Source organism: Myotis lucifugus, unplaced genomic scaffold (assembly GCF_000147115.1).
Source record: "Myotis lucifugus unplaced genomic scaffold, Myoluc2.0 scaffold_103, whole genome shotgun sequence".
NCBI classification, from domain to species: Eukaryota; Metazoa; Chordata; class Mammalia; order Chiroptera; family Vespertilionidae; genus Myotis; species Myotis lucifugus.
The window spans coordinates 3,503,576-3,519,627 of NW_005871151.1; the positions used below are offsets into that span (position 1 = coordinate 3,503,576).

General features: G+C 47.2%; 1 protein-coding gene across 1 annotated transcript in view; it reads left to right on the forward strand.

The window, feature by feature from the left end:
• NUAK1 (NUAK family kinase 1) overlaps positions 1-16,052 on the forward strand; it is a 70,922-nt gene that overhangs the window by 18,464 nt on the left and 36,406 nt on the right. The window contains exon 2 of the mRNA XM_006092737.3: positions 13,719-13,839. Within this exon, the coding sequence (XP_006092799.1) occupies positions 13,719-13,839 (121 nt within the window). The remainder of the gene's footprint in view (positions 1-13,718; positions 13,840-16,052) is intronic.

Genomic DNA, 16,052 nt, shown 5'->3' on the forward strand with positions numbered 1-16,052 from the left:
AGAGATAAGGGGCTTTGGAATAAAGGAACTGTTGCTGTGTTTGGATAACTAACTTCAGGAAAAACCTACCTTTACCTCAATCATCTACATTGCTCAAGTAACAGATTTTTTAACTCCTTTTCTGAGGGAGTAGAGAGAGAATGTCGCCTCCTGTTCCGCATGTCAGACCCACTCTCTGTTTGAACATCAGTCTTAGATTAACAAGGAAATGGATTCAGAAACACACTTGAAAGCAACATGCATTGCTCTCCGTACATAGCTTACATTTTATGACCTGCTTAAAAGATGCAGGCAGCATAAATCTTGGGGAGGTTTGTCTTATTTACTTGTTTGTCTTTTCTGCAGATGGGATGCTTGCATCAGAGCCGGGCTGGCTTCAGATGTCTGCTCCAGGATATTTTAGCTGAACTGTATGAGTCCATTAAACAAATGTAAGAGTTTTTGGGAAAGAAGGGCTGTGTCTCAAACCAAATGTTTTACATGGAGAACATCTGGGGAATATTGGTATCTGTGTGTACAGTACATCAGAAAGCCGCTTGGCGGGGTTCAGCTGGGATGTTTCTGGCCTGTGGTTGCTGGATTTGACAGTTTTGTTGTAAGAGAATGTTTCTTATGAAGTGTTGCCATAAAGACAATGCTTGATCCAGGAAGGGGTGTCCTTGTTTCGCCGCACTCCCGTTGTTCTGATTAGCTCCCTGGCCAGGTCGCCCACAACATTTGAACAGTTCGAAATCTGAGTTTGTTTTCCCCAAGGCTTAAGCTCCAGTCAAAGGAAGCATCGCACCGCCAGGACTCAGAGTATTTCTTCTTTACCCCACGTTTCCGTCGATTTGATGAAATGTGGAAACAGCTGTGGTTCAGCGGAAGCAGCATTGGCTACAGAATCCAAGTACCTGAAACTTGGGTGTTGACTTTATGACCTGTGGGGACTTGGGGAGTTCTTTTCCTCAGTTACTGTTTCCCCTCTCCTGCCTGTCTCATGGGGTGGAGGAGTAAAATTAAGTGGGGTGGTCATGTGTACATAGGAGTTGGTCATTTACCCCATGGCATTGCACAAGTACAGGGGTTTGTGGTCTTACCCACAAGTACAGGAGCAGCGTGGAAGCGTGGACCAGAGTGGAATCCGGGATATCATCTGGGTAGGTTGTCTGACTTCAGCAACTTGTAGACACTGGGCCAGGTTGGTACTAGTGGGTGGATGGGTGAGAAAGGAATCATCCTTATGAAAATTAAGACTTTTGCTATTTATCATGTTTGATTCAACTCAACTCAATAAACATTTATTGGATGTCTGCTATGGTACCAGACTCTTTCCTAGATATTGGGGACACAGGGGTGAACAAAGCAGTTAGGGCTGCTGTTCTGCATTCTCTGCTTGCTATGCCTGGTATTGACCATGGATGGCCTTCCCTTTTGTTAGTTTACATGTTGACTGGGTTTTAGGTAGAATGGATAATGACTAGTATATTAGTCTGCTCGGGCTGTCCTAGCAGAATAACACAGACTGAGTGGCTTACATAACAGAAAGTTATTTTTTTTACAATTCTGGAGACTAGAGGTCCACTATCAAGGTGCCAGAAGGATTGGTTTCTGGTGAGGCCTCTCTCCATGGCTTGTAGACAGTCGCCTTCTTGCTGTGTCCTCATATGTCCTTTCCTTGGTGTGCATATGCTCATGGTGACTTTTCCTGCTCTTAAAAGGACACCAACCCTTTTGGATCAGGACCCTACTCTATGACCTCATTTAACCTTAATTACCTTCCTAAAGGTCCTATCTCTAAGGATTAGGGTTTCAACAATTCAGTCAATAACAACTGGTAAATATTTTATTGGTGTGAACATTATTTGGGAGAAAATATGTCTAGACTTCCTACACCTTTCTGCAAGATGGGTCTAAGTGATCCTTACTGAACCTCCAGTCAGCATATCCTACAGGACCAAATTGGGAAAAGAAAGACAAGAACTAAGGAAGCCCCGTGGAACTAGGTAGGAGAAAGTACTAGCAGATGTTCTCTTCTAAGATTGCTGGGATGAATGCCCCAGCTGCTTTCAGACCATTGAAAATTCAATTCTGGGGAAAGAGCATCTCCTTAGTCAAACTCTAGGATCATGGATCCACCCATTGGCATGACTTATCTTGACTGACAGTTTCTTTAAAACTGCATCCAATGGGGTAGGGCTGGTCCCCTGAGTAAAGCCAGGGAGTGTCTACTAGTAGAAGGGTGAATGGTTACTGGACAGGGAGGAGCCCCCGTGTCCACTGTCCTTTCCAGTTGGATTGTAAGCAACGTAAAGGGTAGGTCTGGGTCATATTTTACAGCATCTGGGTGAATGCCTTATTCAGAGTAGATTTCCCAAAATTGCTTGCTTGGAGAATTGACTCATTATTGCATCACTTTAGGAACACGCCTCCCAGACCCTGCTGTCTGATTCTGCCAACTGCATTGGCTGGCCTCTCAGAGAGCAGCAAGGAACACCAGTGGGTGTGCTTTTGAAGATGGAAGTGGTTTAAATTTTAGCTTAAAAAAAAAGACTTAGGGTGGGGATGAGGCCATGTGGCTCTGGTGGGGCCTTCATCTCCAGAGACTCTGATGGAGCTCATTTTCACCAGACACTGGCCATGTGCCAGGATGGTGCGGTGCTTTGTCAGTGGTTCAGAGGTTAAGAATATGGTCTTTGGGTGTGTTTTTTTTTTTTTTTAGCAGGACCCAGCTTTCCTACTTACTAGTTGTGTGCCCCAGGGCATGTTACTTAACTCCCCCAGACTCAGTTTACATTCATTAAGAAAGCAGAAACAATGCTGTGTCTGTAAGAATTTAATGAATGAGAGGTTGAGGCATTCAATGGGATGGTGCCCAGTGCCTGGCCTATATGAAGGGCTTGACAGGTGGTTATTATGATTGATTTTAGCTATTGTTGTTTATTATGATTGATTTTAGCTATTGTTGTGAATTATCTCCCAGCCCGGCTCCATTTTAACGACCAGCAAGTTCAGGCTAAGTGATTTCAGGACAAGGACGGATTGGATTCAGTGTTTGAGTGATTAGTAAGTAAAAGAAGACTCAGTGACAGGTGCATGTGGAAGAAGATGTCCTGCTATGGTTTTATGGCTTTTTAAGGGTCCTTTCCCCTATCTTTATTTACATATAACTTATGTGAGCTTAAGGTGTACAAGGTGATGATTTGATATGTATATATGTGGCAAAATGATGATCACAATAAGGTTAGTTAATACCTCCATCCCCTCACATAACGTATCACTTTTCTAATTTGTATGTGGGTTGTGTGATAACATTTAAGATCTACTCTCTTAAAACTTTCCGGTATATAATACAGTGTTGTTAACTATACTCACCATGCTGTATATTAGATCCCAGGAACTTATTCATCTTATAGCTGAAAGTTTGTACCCTTTGACCAACATCCCCCCATTGTGCTCCGCCCCCCATCCCCACAAGCTCCTGGCAACGACTCATCTACTCTCCATGTCTGTGAGTTTGGGTCTTTTATATTCCACATGTAAGTGAAATCATACAGTATCTGTCTTTTTCTGTCTGACTTCACTTAGCATGATATTAAGAGTCCTTTTTAAATAGTTGGGGTCCGTTTCAGCAACAGCTTTTTGGCGTTTATTATACACCAGGCACCTGCTAGGCACTGGAGTTGTACGGTCTCTGTGCCACTGAAACCCACCGGTAAGGGTGAGCGAGGTTGTGAAAAGCGACCTGCGTGAACTATATGGGATTTGTTGCTGGGGATGGATGTGGAGGAGACGGTCAGCTGAAGAAGTTAGTTATTGAGGACGGGGATCCTGGCAGAGATCCTGAAATGCCTTCCTGGAACTGAGCATGCTCCTTGGGGGTCGGGCTGTCATCGCCTGGGGGGCTGAGCTTTTGTAGCCGGAGGTGCTGCCATGACAAGCATCCTGGGCAGGTTTGCAGAGGTAATTAGCGGGCTGATAAGCATCCAGATGGATTTGGCAGTGGGACTGTGGAGCAGGAACCAGCCTGTTAACTCTCTGGGTGGATGGACAAGGAGAGCTTCCCTTGGAAGGCAAAAAGCTTCTTCTTGTGAGGGGATGATGAATGAGGGCCCCGGGGGACAGGCTGCAGCCGGCTATTGTTCCTTCCCTGTCTGATATGTCTTTGCTCACTCTAATGGTCATAAATCAGTTTTTCGACTAAAAGGGAGTCTGTCAGGATAAAAATAACTTCTGAAGAATCTTCTCTTTCACTTAGCTATAAAATTACCCATGGTTAAAGTATAAAATAAAATTTAAAGCCCCCCCTTTTTTTTGCATGTCTTATGTATTTTATCATTGTAAGAAATTAAAAACTTCTTCTTTGTTCTACTCACCTGGATGAGCTAAATTCAATGGACTCATTTCTTTTCCCTTTGGAAAACTAATTTTGTTTCTTAGGTCTTTTGTGTTCCTTGTTCATTGCTCCCAAGGTCAGTGATTCTGTAGCAGCCCGAGGTTAATATTTAAAAGCAGTGTTTTCAGTGAATTGAGAAATAATGGGATGAAAACCTCCCAAGTATGCCTATCCATGTGTGATATCCAATCAGCCTTAAGAAACTGGAACAATGATTGGGCTGAATTGGACTGAATTAGATGGAGCTGAAATAATGCATCGTGCTGCGAAACGGGTCATCACTGGCCAGCATCCTTAGGAGTGTTTGTCACTCCTTATCTCGGTGCATTAATAATGCAGCTCTTCTGGGGACTTCACCGTGCAAGAGCCCGCCTCCCAGGTCCATGTTGAACCTTTCTGTGGCAGTTCCTGCACTGCTGCTGGCCGTGGCTGGGAACTTAGGACTCCTTGCCCAGAGTAATAATCCAGGACCGGAGTGAGACTCAGGACTCTTGCTGCAGTCCCAGTGCTGCTGTTCGCGTGGGAGCCTGTGCTTTAGCCTCGCTGGGGCTCAGTTTCCTCATCTGTAAAATGAGGGGAGGGGAGGCAGAGAGAGCATTCCGAGGTCCTTGCAACTCTGACGTCTGCGGATGATCATGGTGCTCATTGTGCCTCTACTATAGTGACTCCTGGCCTCTGCCCTCCATCATATGCACAAGCCGATTTGATTCCTGCATATACCGATTTGTGGGTACCCTTGGCCTCCTCATTGCAGACGAGGAAGCTGAGCCTGTGACATGCTTTCCTGAGGACCCCTCTGTGCAGGGGGCCAAGTGGCTGCGCTTGATGACAAGGCACAGGCACTGATGCCTGGTTTCTTAGTGTTTCTGGCTGGAGCTCTGCTGGGCTTGGAGGCCGATGTATAAAAGTTGCACGACTCTACGCTTATCCAAGCCGTGTTATAAACAGAGTCAGAGTGATCGGACACTACCAGTTGAGGCTGTCCAACTTGTGAATAGCCTCAGCCCTCGAGCCCCGCCCCGCCTCTGCCTCCCCCGGGGCAGTCGCAACCTGAAAGAAGAGCAGTGGCTCATGCGAATTGGAGTGGCTGTTGCACTTGGCTTTTGCTGACACGGGAGTCCATAAACAGCTGCTTGGCCACTGGAGTCCCAGCTACACAGCCTGCATTTTTAGGCCTCTGTGACCCCAGTTGCTGGTGTAGCATTTCTTGTGCTGCTGGAGGCCTTTTCACACAGGCGGCTGTGGGGGTGTTTATTAGAGCAGAGCCCCGAGAGCCCCGAGAGGCGTCCAGGGGATCCTGGTAAGAGAAGGCTCCTCCGGGCAGCCAGCAGGCAGGACGTGAGGCTCCGGGGCTCACTTTCTCTCTCCTCCTCTGGACACATCCACTTTGACCAGGCGTGGGAGCCCCCGGTTGTATGCTGAGCATGAAGTCACCCCTCAGCAGCCAGCTTCCTGCCCTTACAGCGGCCACAGGCCCGCCTCGGGCGAGGATGAGAGGAAGCAGCCTTCCGTGTGCCAGGGGTAAATTAATTGGGGTCACCGAGTCCCCCCCAGGAAGCAGCTTGTTTGTAATTCCCCTCTCTGTCGATGGGCAGCTCATCAATTTTCACTAGTCACCTAATGTTTAGTATTTAAGGTACAGAATAATAAGGGCCATCCTGGCCACATTCACTCTGGTTTAAGATGGCATTTCTTAAACTTCAGAATGCAGCAGAATCACCAGGGAAGCGCATAAAAAATGCTGACAGGAGCTGTTCCTACCCTGAAAATTCAGTAGACCCGGATGGGCCATGGAATCTGCATTTTGACCATTTCCCATTTGCCCCCCACCTTTTTGCAGATTGTTTCCTCTGAGAATCTAACTGTGCACTCCGAGCTGGTTTGTTGCTTGCTTTTGGCATTGCTACTGGTGTTAACTTTCCCTTGGCCTTCTTTTCGCTGCTCGGTCAGCCATGGCCACTATCTCGTGTTTACAAACCCCAGTGCCGGCCATGCAGGGAGTGTAAATCCGCCCGAGATTGCTTAGTCATTAATTCGACTTCCCTGGTGGCATCACCACGTGGAATGATGACAGTCTCAGCCCAGTCTTTGAAGGGAGGGCGATGGAGATCAAGGACTGACTGTACATGTAGAAAAAACGTCCCAGGCCTCTCTGAGGTGCTCCCAAGCAGGCCCTGGCACCGTCAAATAAAAATCTGATTTGCTGCTTAAGTTCTGGAAATAGAACACATTTTTCACAGCAGGAGAAAAATCAGTATCATCCCAGGAAACAGCATGCCTGATGGGGAGTTTTGGGAAATAGAGGATTGAGAACCGAGTTACAGAGGGTTATATTTTTAGAGCCTCCTACAAGATTAAAGGGCTGGTGGTGGCACATGGCGGGATGCCATTCTTTGAAGGAGAAGCTCTTTTTCACACACGCCGTGCTCCCTGGCATCAGGGCGCCTCTCCTCAGAGCCTGTTGATACAACTCTTGGCTTCCAATCTGCTTCTGTCTGAGAAAACATCCATGTAACGACATGAATCAACAGGCCCGAGAGGAAGAGGCCTGTGGGTCCCACGGCGGAGCTGGCTTGGGTCCCTGTGGGGCCGGTTGCATCACTGCAACTTGCTGGAGTGTGTTCCTGAGTTGGCCAGGCTGCTCACGAAGAGCTGGAGGTCATTTAATTAATTAGGGGCTTTGGCTGCAAGATGGTCTCCTGGGTGGCATCTTTGGGGTGATGGTTGACTTTCTGAGTGAAAGCTAATGGGTGATCCTGTGGAGGTTGGGACCCGTGTGGCCTGGTGGAGCTCTGCCTTGCCCGAACTCTGACCATCAACCAGACAGGAGCGGGAGCATGCACTGGCCTCCAGCTTGGCTGCCTGGAGGCCACTTGTATTGGGCCCCTGTTAAGAAAAGGTCCTTGAGCTGCCTCTGACTCAATGCCCTGCAGCTCCCTGAGGAAGGTGGAAGGTGGGAGGTGGGAGGTGGGAGGTGGGAGGTGGAACATGGAACATGGCTGGTGGAACGTGGCTGGGCGTGAGATCACGCCTTGTGAATGGCGGGGAAGCTGCCAGCTCCTGCTGCCAGATAACTCTAGCCTTGTTTTCACTAAACAATGCTAATGCCGTGTTCATGGCGTGTGTCTTTCCTGCTCCTCACTCCCCAGTCCCACCTCTTAGCACCTGACATGGGACCCTGTAAAACTTCATCTGCTTGGAGGGGGCCCATCACACTGAGCTTGGGAGAATAGTATGAGAGGTTCTATCAGCTACCACATTTGCTGTCCATCCCGACTTATCCACAGCCTCAAGGATCAGCAGCCTCTGGGCTCAGTCTGCCTGGGTTGGAGTCGTAGCTCCGCTGTTCGCAAGCTGTATTGACTTCGGGCAGTACTTATGTCCTCTAAGCCTCAGTTTCTTCCCCTCTAAAACGGGGGTGCAGTAAGGATGAAATGAGCTAAGGCCCACTGGCACATGGTCACATGTAATGTCAGCCACTGTTATTATGAAGAATGTTGTCACTGATTTTAAAATATTGGTCTGTCAGGGCCAAAGGCAGAGCGCTAAGATCTTGCTACGCAAAGTGGGTCCGTGCACCTGCATCACTGGCATCAGAAGGGAGCTTGCCAGCGGTGCAGACTCCCAGGCCCCCACTTAGACCTTTGGATTCAGAATCTGCATTTTAATTAACGGTATGCCCATGACCCCTGTAGGAGAGGCACTGTTCTAGAGCACTCCCTGCAGGCTGACATATGGCAGTGATTCTCTTGGCTACAGCCTCAAATACACACAACCTGCCTTGAACATCCCCACTCCCCAAAGCAGGCTAGGAAGACAGCTGGCTGCCTGCTGTATGCAGGCATGCAGGCTGGATATGAATTTTCACCTGCTCTTCCTGCAGTATAAATGTGGGGAGAAGCCGTGTGGGGGAAACGGGGAGAGGAGAGGTCTGTGGGCTCATCACCCCTAAAACATGGTCCAGGACGCTGTATCTGATGGGCTTCGTTTATAGTCACTGCGATTCAGTGAGCACCTACTGTGTCCCGGCACTTATATTATTTTTATTCCTTACAACAGCCTCAGGAGGTGCAACTTGCTAACTCCATTTTACAGATCAGGAAAACTGAGGCCTGCGAGGTTCAGGCTTGCCTGCGGTCAGCCAGCCAGTACAAGCCTAAACTTTCACCATACTTCTCTGCTTCCCCGTAGCCTTGCTGAAATCACCGGGCTCTCTTCATGTACAGCAGCCACGGAGGCAGGCCTCAGAACAGGTGGTTTTGGGTGGTTATTCACAAAAAGGCAAACCAACCTCTGCAGAAGGGGAGGCTGAGCCCGTTACGTTTAACAAGCGATGGCAATTGGCTGGGCCCAGTGTGCCTCTTAAACAGGCAGGCACCACAGGGCAGCATTGGCCGGTCCCTGGCCAGACCTGCGGCTGCAGACGGTTTAAACATTAAACTAGGGGGTGGCCTTCTTTAAAAGCAGACCGTTTTATAAGGCGCACGGTGCCGTCTAGACGAGGGGACATTTATGAAAGTTGCTGTGCTGCATGTTGGGCTCAGACACCTGACTTCCTGGCTCTAGTCATTTCGAAGGCGGAGTGAAATCTGACTCGTGCAAGAACAAATTGGTTTTTTTTTTCTTTTTGGAGGGTGTATGGTTTCAGACATTTGGTAATCTCTTCCTGCTGGCCCCTTTACTTATCTCAGTCTTTCTTTGTAGTTGTGAGGATGGAGGAAAACTGGAAAGGGGCTTTTTTCTATAATGCTGGCCTTTCCGTGCATGTCTTCGGTAGCTTTTGGTCCTGAGGGAAATTATGTCATTATCTGTGCAATTTTTCCGTCTTGTCCCTGTCCCCGCTCCCCGCCACCGTGAGGGCCAGAGCAGAGTCGCGTTGGCTGCCTCTCGCGTTGTCTCAGCACTGTGCTTGGTACCTGGTTGGCGCTCAAAGGAATAAGTGGATAAACAAATCCAGGAAAGCTGAGCTGGATAGTGTGAGTCAGCTTTTTTATTCTAAGGAGGAAGAGTTTATTCCCTTGTTCACCTGGGTGGACAACCACAAGAAGGAGATGGGGAAGGCGGTCCTAGGTTCAAGTTGTTCATTTCCTGTTTGGTCTCAGACTCGGGTGCCATGATGATCTTGAGGGCCCCGGCCCCTCTGAGCTTCCTGACATTTCAGATGAGGGTACAATTTAAAGACCCAGGAGAGAGAGGTTCCAGCCCTTTGTGCCCTTTGGGAACAAATGTGGTTTCCATTCCCAAGGCCTTCCCTCATGGCCCCATGAGGAATCAGGTGGAATTCGAGTTTGCTCAGTGGATGAAAGGAAGAAAGGCCCTTTTTCTGGGACACACTTCTCTGGCGTAAACATGGTTGACATTATTGAACACCTACCCTGCCTGGACCTGGCACATTCTAAGCACCTGACGTGTAATCCTCACAGGGAGGAACCCATGAAGCTGGTACTGTTATTTTTGTACTTTACAGATGAGGAAACTAAAGCACAGAGAGGTTATGTAACCTGCCCAAGGTCACACAGCCAGCGAGGGATTTTAGCTAGGACTCAAAGCCATGTCACTAGCCATTATGCAATACTGCTTCACTGTGCATCTGGCTTGGTTTCTCCTTCAACCTCATGAAGCAGGCACTATATTCCATTGCAGAAGCTTCATTTACTAGTATAGATCTCCTCCTCCTCCTTTTTAAACAACTGTTTGAAAATGTGACAGTTATTCTTAGCTCTCGGGGTCCTAACAGAAATAGGCCTTGAGCTGAATTTGGCCCACAGGCTGAATGAATATGCAGCAAACAATGAAGCAAGATAATTTCAGATAATGTGAAACAGCCCCCAAAGAGATAACATGGGGAAAGGTGTAGAGGAGGCGGCCAGGTGGCCTTATCAACCAGTGGGGTCAGAGGGGGTGCTCCCTAGGGGGGTTGCATGAAGCTGAAGCTGGAGTGATGAGAAGGATTCGATGATCTGAGGGGTATAAAGCGCTTAGCACAGTGTCTGTGCCATTATTACTATCGTTATCGTTTTTGTGGTTTGCCATTAACTGTGACCTTGGGTAGTCATCTCACTGCTCTTGGGAGCTGAACTGAAAGCCTTCCCTCTGACCCTGGCAGTTGCACAGTTCTGAGTGACTTCTAGCATCTGTCTCCTCCTGACTTCCAGCATCCCTTTGAAATAGGGGATAGAATGACCCCCTTCTTTTTCAACAGAAGATTCATTGTGGGAAGAGGGAGGCTTTTGTGGAGGGACAGCCACCATGCTTATTGACGTTGTGGAACGAACCCTTTGCGCGACCTCAGTGCCCAGTGGGGTTTTATTAGCATGTGGGCACTCCTCTTGCACACTGGGCTGGAAGCACACCCCTGGCAAATTCGCTGCGGGACCCTCACAGCCTCTGGCTCCTGTTTTTGGGGGGGGATTGACAAGTGGGCTTATTTTCTTACCCCCAGAATGTCACTACCCTCCCCTGACCCTGGATGCTGAAAGAATGTATTCCTATTGTCAGTGGACAATAGGGCCTCCTCAAGGGCAAGTTCAGCCTGCTGCATGATCAAAGGGGTGGTTTCTCCCCTCCTCCCATCTTAGTTCATGGAGGAATGTAGCAGTGGGTCCAACAGCCACCCACATCCTCCAGGCCTGTGTGTGCTCACTGTCTGCTTCCTCTAAGAACCAGCTCTCAGGATCGCCGGCCCTGCTCAGATGAAATAAAGCCTTCCAGTCATATCCTTACATTTGACGTAAGCACACGGAGGCTTTTCTTGCTGCATGCTGAATGGGGCTGTCGTGAAGACCCGGGGCAGCTCTGAGCCCGGCACCCTGATGAAAAGGGGCCTTGTAGCCGGAAGCTTAACCTTGTCTGTGCAGCCACCTTTTATCCGGCAGGGTGTCTCGTGTTCCCTATCTGCTTCCTTCATTCCTCGATTGCCCCTGTAGGTAGGATGTCCAAGAAATCCCAAGTCATCTTCCCGTCGTGCCTATCTTGGTGGTGTTTGGCAGTGTTACTGAATTTACCAGGTGACCGAAAAATACACAGGAGTACTTGGAGATACAGGAAAAACCCATTTATTTTCAGATGTTTTGCATGTACTAGTACAGTGACTTAGGGGGACTGTTTCTCTCCAAATCCTGAGCAAACCAATATGGAGGAAGCTCTCCCTTGATACCCTTTGGTTTCTTTGACCCCCAAATATGGATGGGGACTTCCGGACCTTTAGCAGGCTTTGCAAAAAGCCCCGTATGTTGGGATGGGGGCCTTGAGACCACACCTAAAGGCCTGGCCTGGTGCCAGCGCTGATAACCCCCTTAACCCCCTCTGGGGTTGTGTATTGTTCATGGTTTATGGCCTCTGTAAAATGGGAGTACTTAGGTAAACAGGTCTTGCAAGACCAGATTGTGGAGAAAGGGGCAGTGCCTTAATTATAGGCTATCAAGAATGTACATTAGGTTACTGGCACAGATTCAGATTGCTAACCCCCCCAAAATGTCTTATTTTCCCCATCAGCAGGAGTCTCCCTTCTTTTTCACTCCAATTCCACTATCACTTCTCTGAGTCTGAGCACTCACCACCTAATAGCATCAACCCTTGCCTCCCCTTCTCCCTCCCTCCCTCCCTCTCTCCTCTCCTTCCCTTTCTGTCTGTCTACCTGCCTGCCTGCCTGCCCACACTAAGTGTTTTCTTAGGCCAGCCACGTGGCAGGCATGGTGTTGAGCATTGAGATAAAGCAGTGAGTAAGATCTCTACTAGTGGAGAGTCAATTAATGACACAAATACTGATTTAACTACAACGAGGGAAGGTTCTGCAAAAGAGAAGTACAGAGAGCTGCTAGTCCAGCCGTGGGCAAACTACGGTCCACGGGCCGGATCCGGCCCATTTGAAATGAATAAAACGAAAAAAAAAAAAAAAGACCGTACCCTTTTATGTAACGATGTTTACTTTGAATTTATATTAGTTCACACAAACACTCCATCCATGCTTTTGTTCCGGCCCTCCGGTCCACTTTAAGAACGCATTGTGGCCCTCGAGTCAAAAAGTTTGCCCACCCCTGTGCTAGTCCATGTAACTGGTTTTTGGGAGATCAGTAAATAGCAAAAACAATAATAAAAATAGCTTCCCAGCCCTAGCCAGTTTGGCTCAGTGGATAGAGCGTCGGCCTGCGGACTGAAAGGTCCCAGGTTCGATTCCGGTCAAGGGCATGTACCTTGGTTGCGGGCACATCCCCAGTAGGAGGTGTGCAGGAGGCAGCTGATCGATGTTTCTCTCTCATAGATGTTTCTAACTCTCTATCCCTCTCCCTTCCTCTCTGTAAAAAATCAATAAAATATATTAAAAAAAATAGCTTCCCAGTTCTTGTTGCGTTACTAGGAAACTGTGGGACAGGTACGTTAAGGCACAGACGCACCAGGATGGAGGTGACTCAGCAGGCTTTCAGAACCCGCAGCAAATTGGTTGGCAAGCTTCTTTGTTACCATGGATACCTCCCCCACCTAAGTAGCTTGTGTCCCCCTGAGAGCCAAGGAAAACTAAATTACCAACCAACTTGTTCATGAGCAAAGATGAATCCATTGGCAAACATGTGTTTCCTTATTAGATTCTCATGTCATTTAATGCCTTTTTATTGATGAATTTATTTTGAGTAACTGCTCTGCATCTTGGCCCTGGCACTTCTCAACGGTTTGGATTTGCAGGCGACATTGGTACAGAACATTGGGAATCCACTGGGGCTGGGCAGGGAGTCTAGCTGTCACTCCCTTGGTTTTATGCTGATTGTCCCCCAGGCCGAGTCTTTTGGTTACATGATGTGCTATTGACGGTGCCTTGGGCAAGAGCAAGGATGGAGGAAGGATTTGGCTTCTCAGCAAGTGCATAAACTAAGCACAACCTGGAGTCTTAAAACCCAAGGTTGGAGCAGAGGTGGCCTCCAGATAGGACATGCAGTAAAGCTTTTTGTAGCCAGAGCCGAGGCAGCTGCCTGAGGAGCTGAGTGATACTAATTTCACGGATCCACGTTTAATCATCGATACCCTGTAAACCGACCTCTCCGTTTTCCTCTTTTCAAAGGATCACCATTCCTAGAGTAAATGAATCTGCCCCCGTGAAGCTGCCTCTGCTTTATGAAAAAAAAAATGACTATCCCAAACCCCAGGCTGTTAAAACCTGATGTTTTCTGTTGTCCAGAGAAGGGTGTTTCTGCTATAAATGAAAGACATGACAGGGGGTATTCGAAGCTTTGTTTTGTTATTGTCAATTCTGCCAACAAGTAACATCTGTATTTATTTTCCAAACTCCCCCAAATGGCTGATTTGCATCTGTTTAGTTCTCTGAGTAACATTTCATTTCCTGACTTTACAGGTTGCTATAAAATCCATTCGTAAGGACAAAATTAAGGATGAACAAGACATGGTTCACATCAGACGAGAGATTGAGATTATGTCATCCCTCAACCATCCTCATATCATCAGTATTTATGAAGGTCAGTGATTTTTTTTTTTTTCATCCTCGTATCAGTTACCATTCCTCATACCATGGGGCCGGCCAAGATTTTTAGGTAATTGCCCTTCTGGGCAGGAGCCAAGTATTTTTCCTCAGGATGCAAAAATAGCCGGGTCTTATCTCTTATTTAGTTACCTTGAATGCAACCAGACACACGTAGCGCAGCTCATTTTTGGTTATAAAATACCTCTGGCGGGTGCCTTCTTCCGGCTTCCCAGTGCCTTTGGTGGTTGCTAAGCAACCCACCCTATTGAATGCCGGTATGTGAGACAGCCTTGGTTTCTGAAAAATGGAAGTTTGTTGGGTGACCAAGTAAAGGTGGATAAATTGTCAACGTCATTCCCCAAAACTGATGCTCGGGGCGGGGGTGTCATGGCTCTTTGAGTTAGGAAGTACATTTGAGAAGATCCAATTAATGTTGAGAAAGAAGAGGGATCTGCTGGTGCAAATGGAGTCCACGTTGTAGCTGGTGTTTACAGAAAGGCAGGGTGGGGCAAAGCTTATAAAACTGCTCTTGCTTCAACCTCCTTGCTCCCTCGTGGGAAGAAACGGAGAGTATAAATTTCCCAAATCTTCATTTTTAAAATATCCTGGAAAAATATTACACAAGCAATATGTGTTTATTGCAGAAATGATCAAAATATTAATGTTAAAATTAAAAAATACTTTCGGTTCTGACTCCCAGTTTGATAAAAAGCTCTCTATCCACGTTATATTTTTATCTACTTCTCTATATCTGTATGTGTCTTCACCCAAAGTTAGATCATACAGCTTATACTGTTTGTTAGCTTGATTGTTTTTCAGTTTTTATGTTATGCATCTCATCCTATGTCAATAAATATTCCCGCCCTAACTGGTTTGGCTCAGTGGATAGAGCATTGGCCTGTGGACTAAAGGGTCCCAGGTTCGATTCCAGTCAAGGGCATGTACCTTGGTTGCAGGCATATCCCCAGTGTGGGGTGTGCAGGAGGCAGCTGAATTTCTCTCTCATCGATGTTTCTAACTCTCTATCCCTCTTCCTTCCTCTCTGTAAAAAAATCAATAAAATATATTTTTTAAAATTCCCTACAAAGACATTTTAAAATGCTTTATAGTATTCCATTTATGGAAATTCCATTGTTTATTGAATCGTTGGCTTGTAGGTGACCGTCTTCTCCCTGTGTTGTCACATCATCTTCCCTCTGTGTGTCTGTGTCTAAATTTCCCTTTTATAAGGACACCAGTCACATTGGATTAACATCCACCCTAATGACCTCATTTAACCTCAGTTATTTCTTTAAAGACCCCATATCCATATAGGGTGACATTCTGAGGCATTGGGAGTTAGTACTGCACTATGTAAATTTCAGAGGGTCCAGATTCAGTTCATAACACTGGAGTCATGGTTAGTTGGTGGTCCTAGCACAGGAGTCTTCTGACCCCATTTGGTTTTTCCCCTCTGCCAGACCTCAGCCCTGTGTTTTTGACCTTCTGTCTTGTTTTGCTGACTCTGCGGCTGAACTCTCTGCCTCAGGCATCCCCCTCAACCTGGCCTTTGCTATCCTTTTCAACGCTGGGACATGGCAGGGACAGTGGGTGGCAGCAATGGTGGTGGGACCCAAGTCTGTGAGTTGATGGGCTGGTCTCTCAGCCTTTCACAGAGAGAAAGGAAACCTCTCTGGAAGCTGATTGGTTGATAGGACTGTCAAGAGCCTTAGCTGAGTGCAGAGATGCATTAATTTGCATAATGAAAAACCAATGCCAAGGCATCTAAGTGGCTGTTTGGACAACAGTCAAGTGAATAGAAGCTGTTAAGGAACTTTGTAATTTCTTTTTCAACAAGGACCTTTATGCTTAAACACACACACACACACACACACACTCACACTCACACTCATACACATACACGCACGCGTAGCATCAGCAGCAATAACAATAGCAACATGACAAAGCAATGGTGTAGCTCCCTTTATGTTTAGGAACTTGGGGATTTCATGAGGGAAGGCACCATCTTGGCTGTATTATCTGGTGATATTGAAATACTAGTTCCAGAGAAAAAGTAATTCATTCATAAAAAATATCAAGTAGGTGCTTAATATGTACCAGGCTCTGTTCTAGTGAACAAGATAAGCTCTGGCCCCATAGAGCTGACATTCAGTGAGTAGGCAAGTGAATAGATTAAGTGGCTTACAGGGAGTAAGTCTTTGGAAGAGC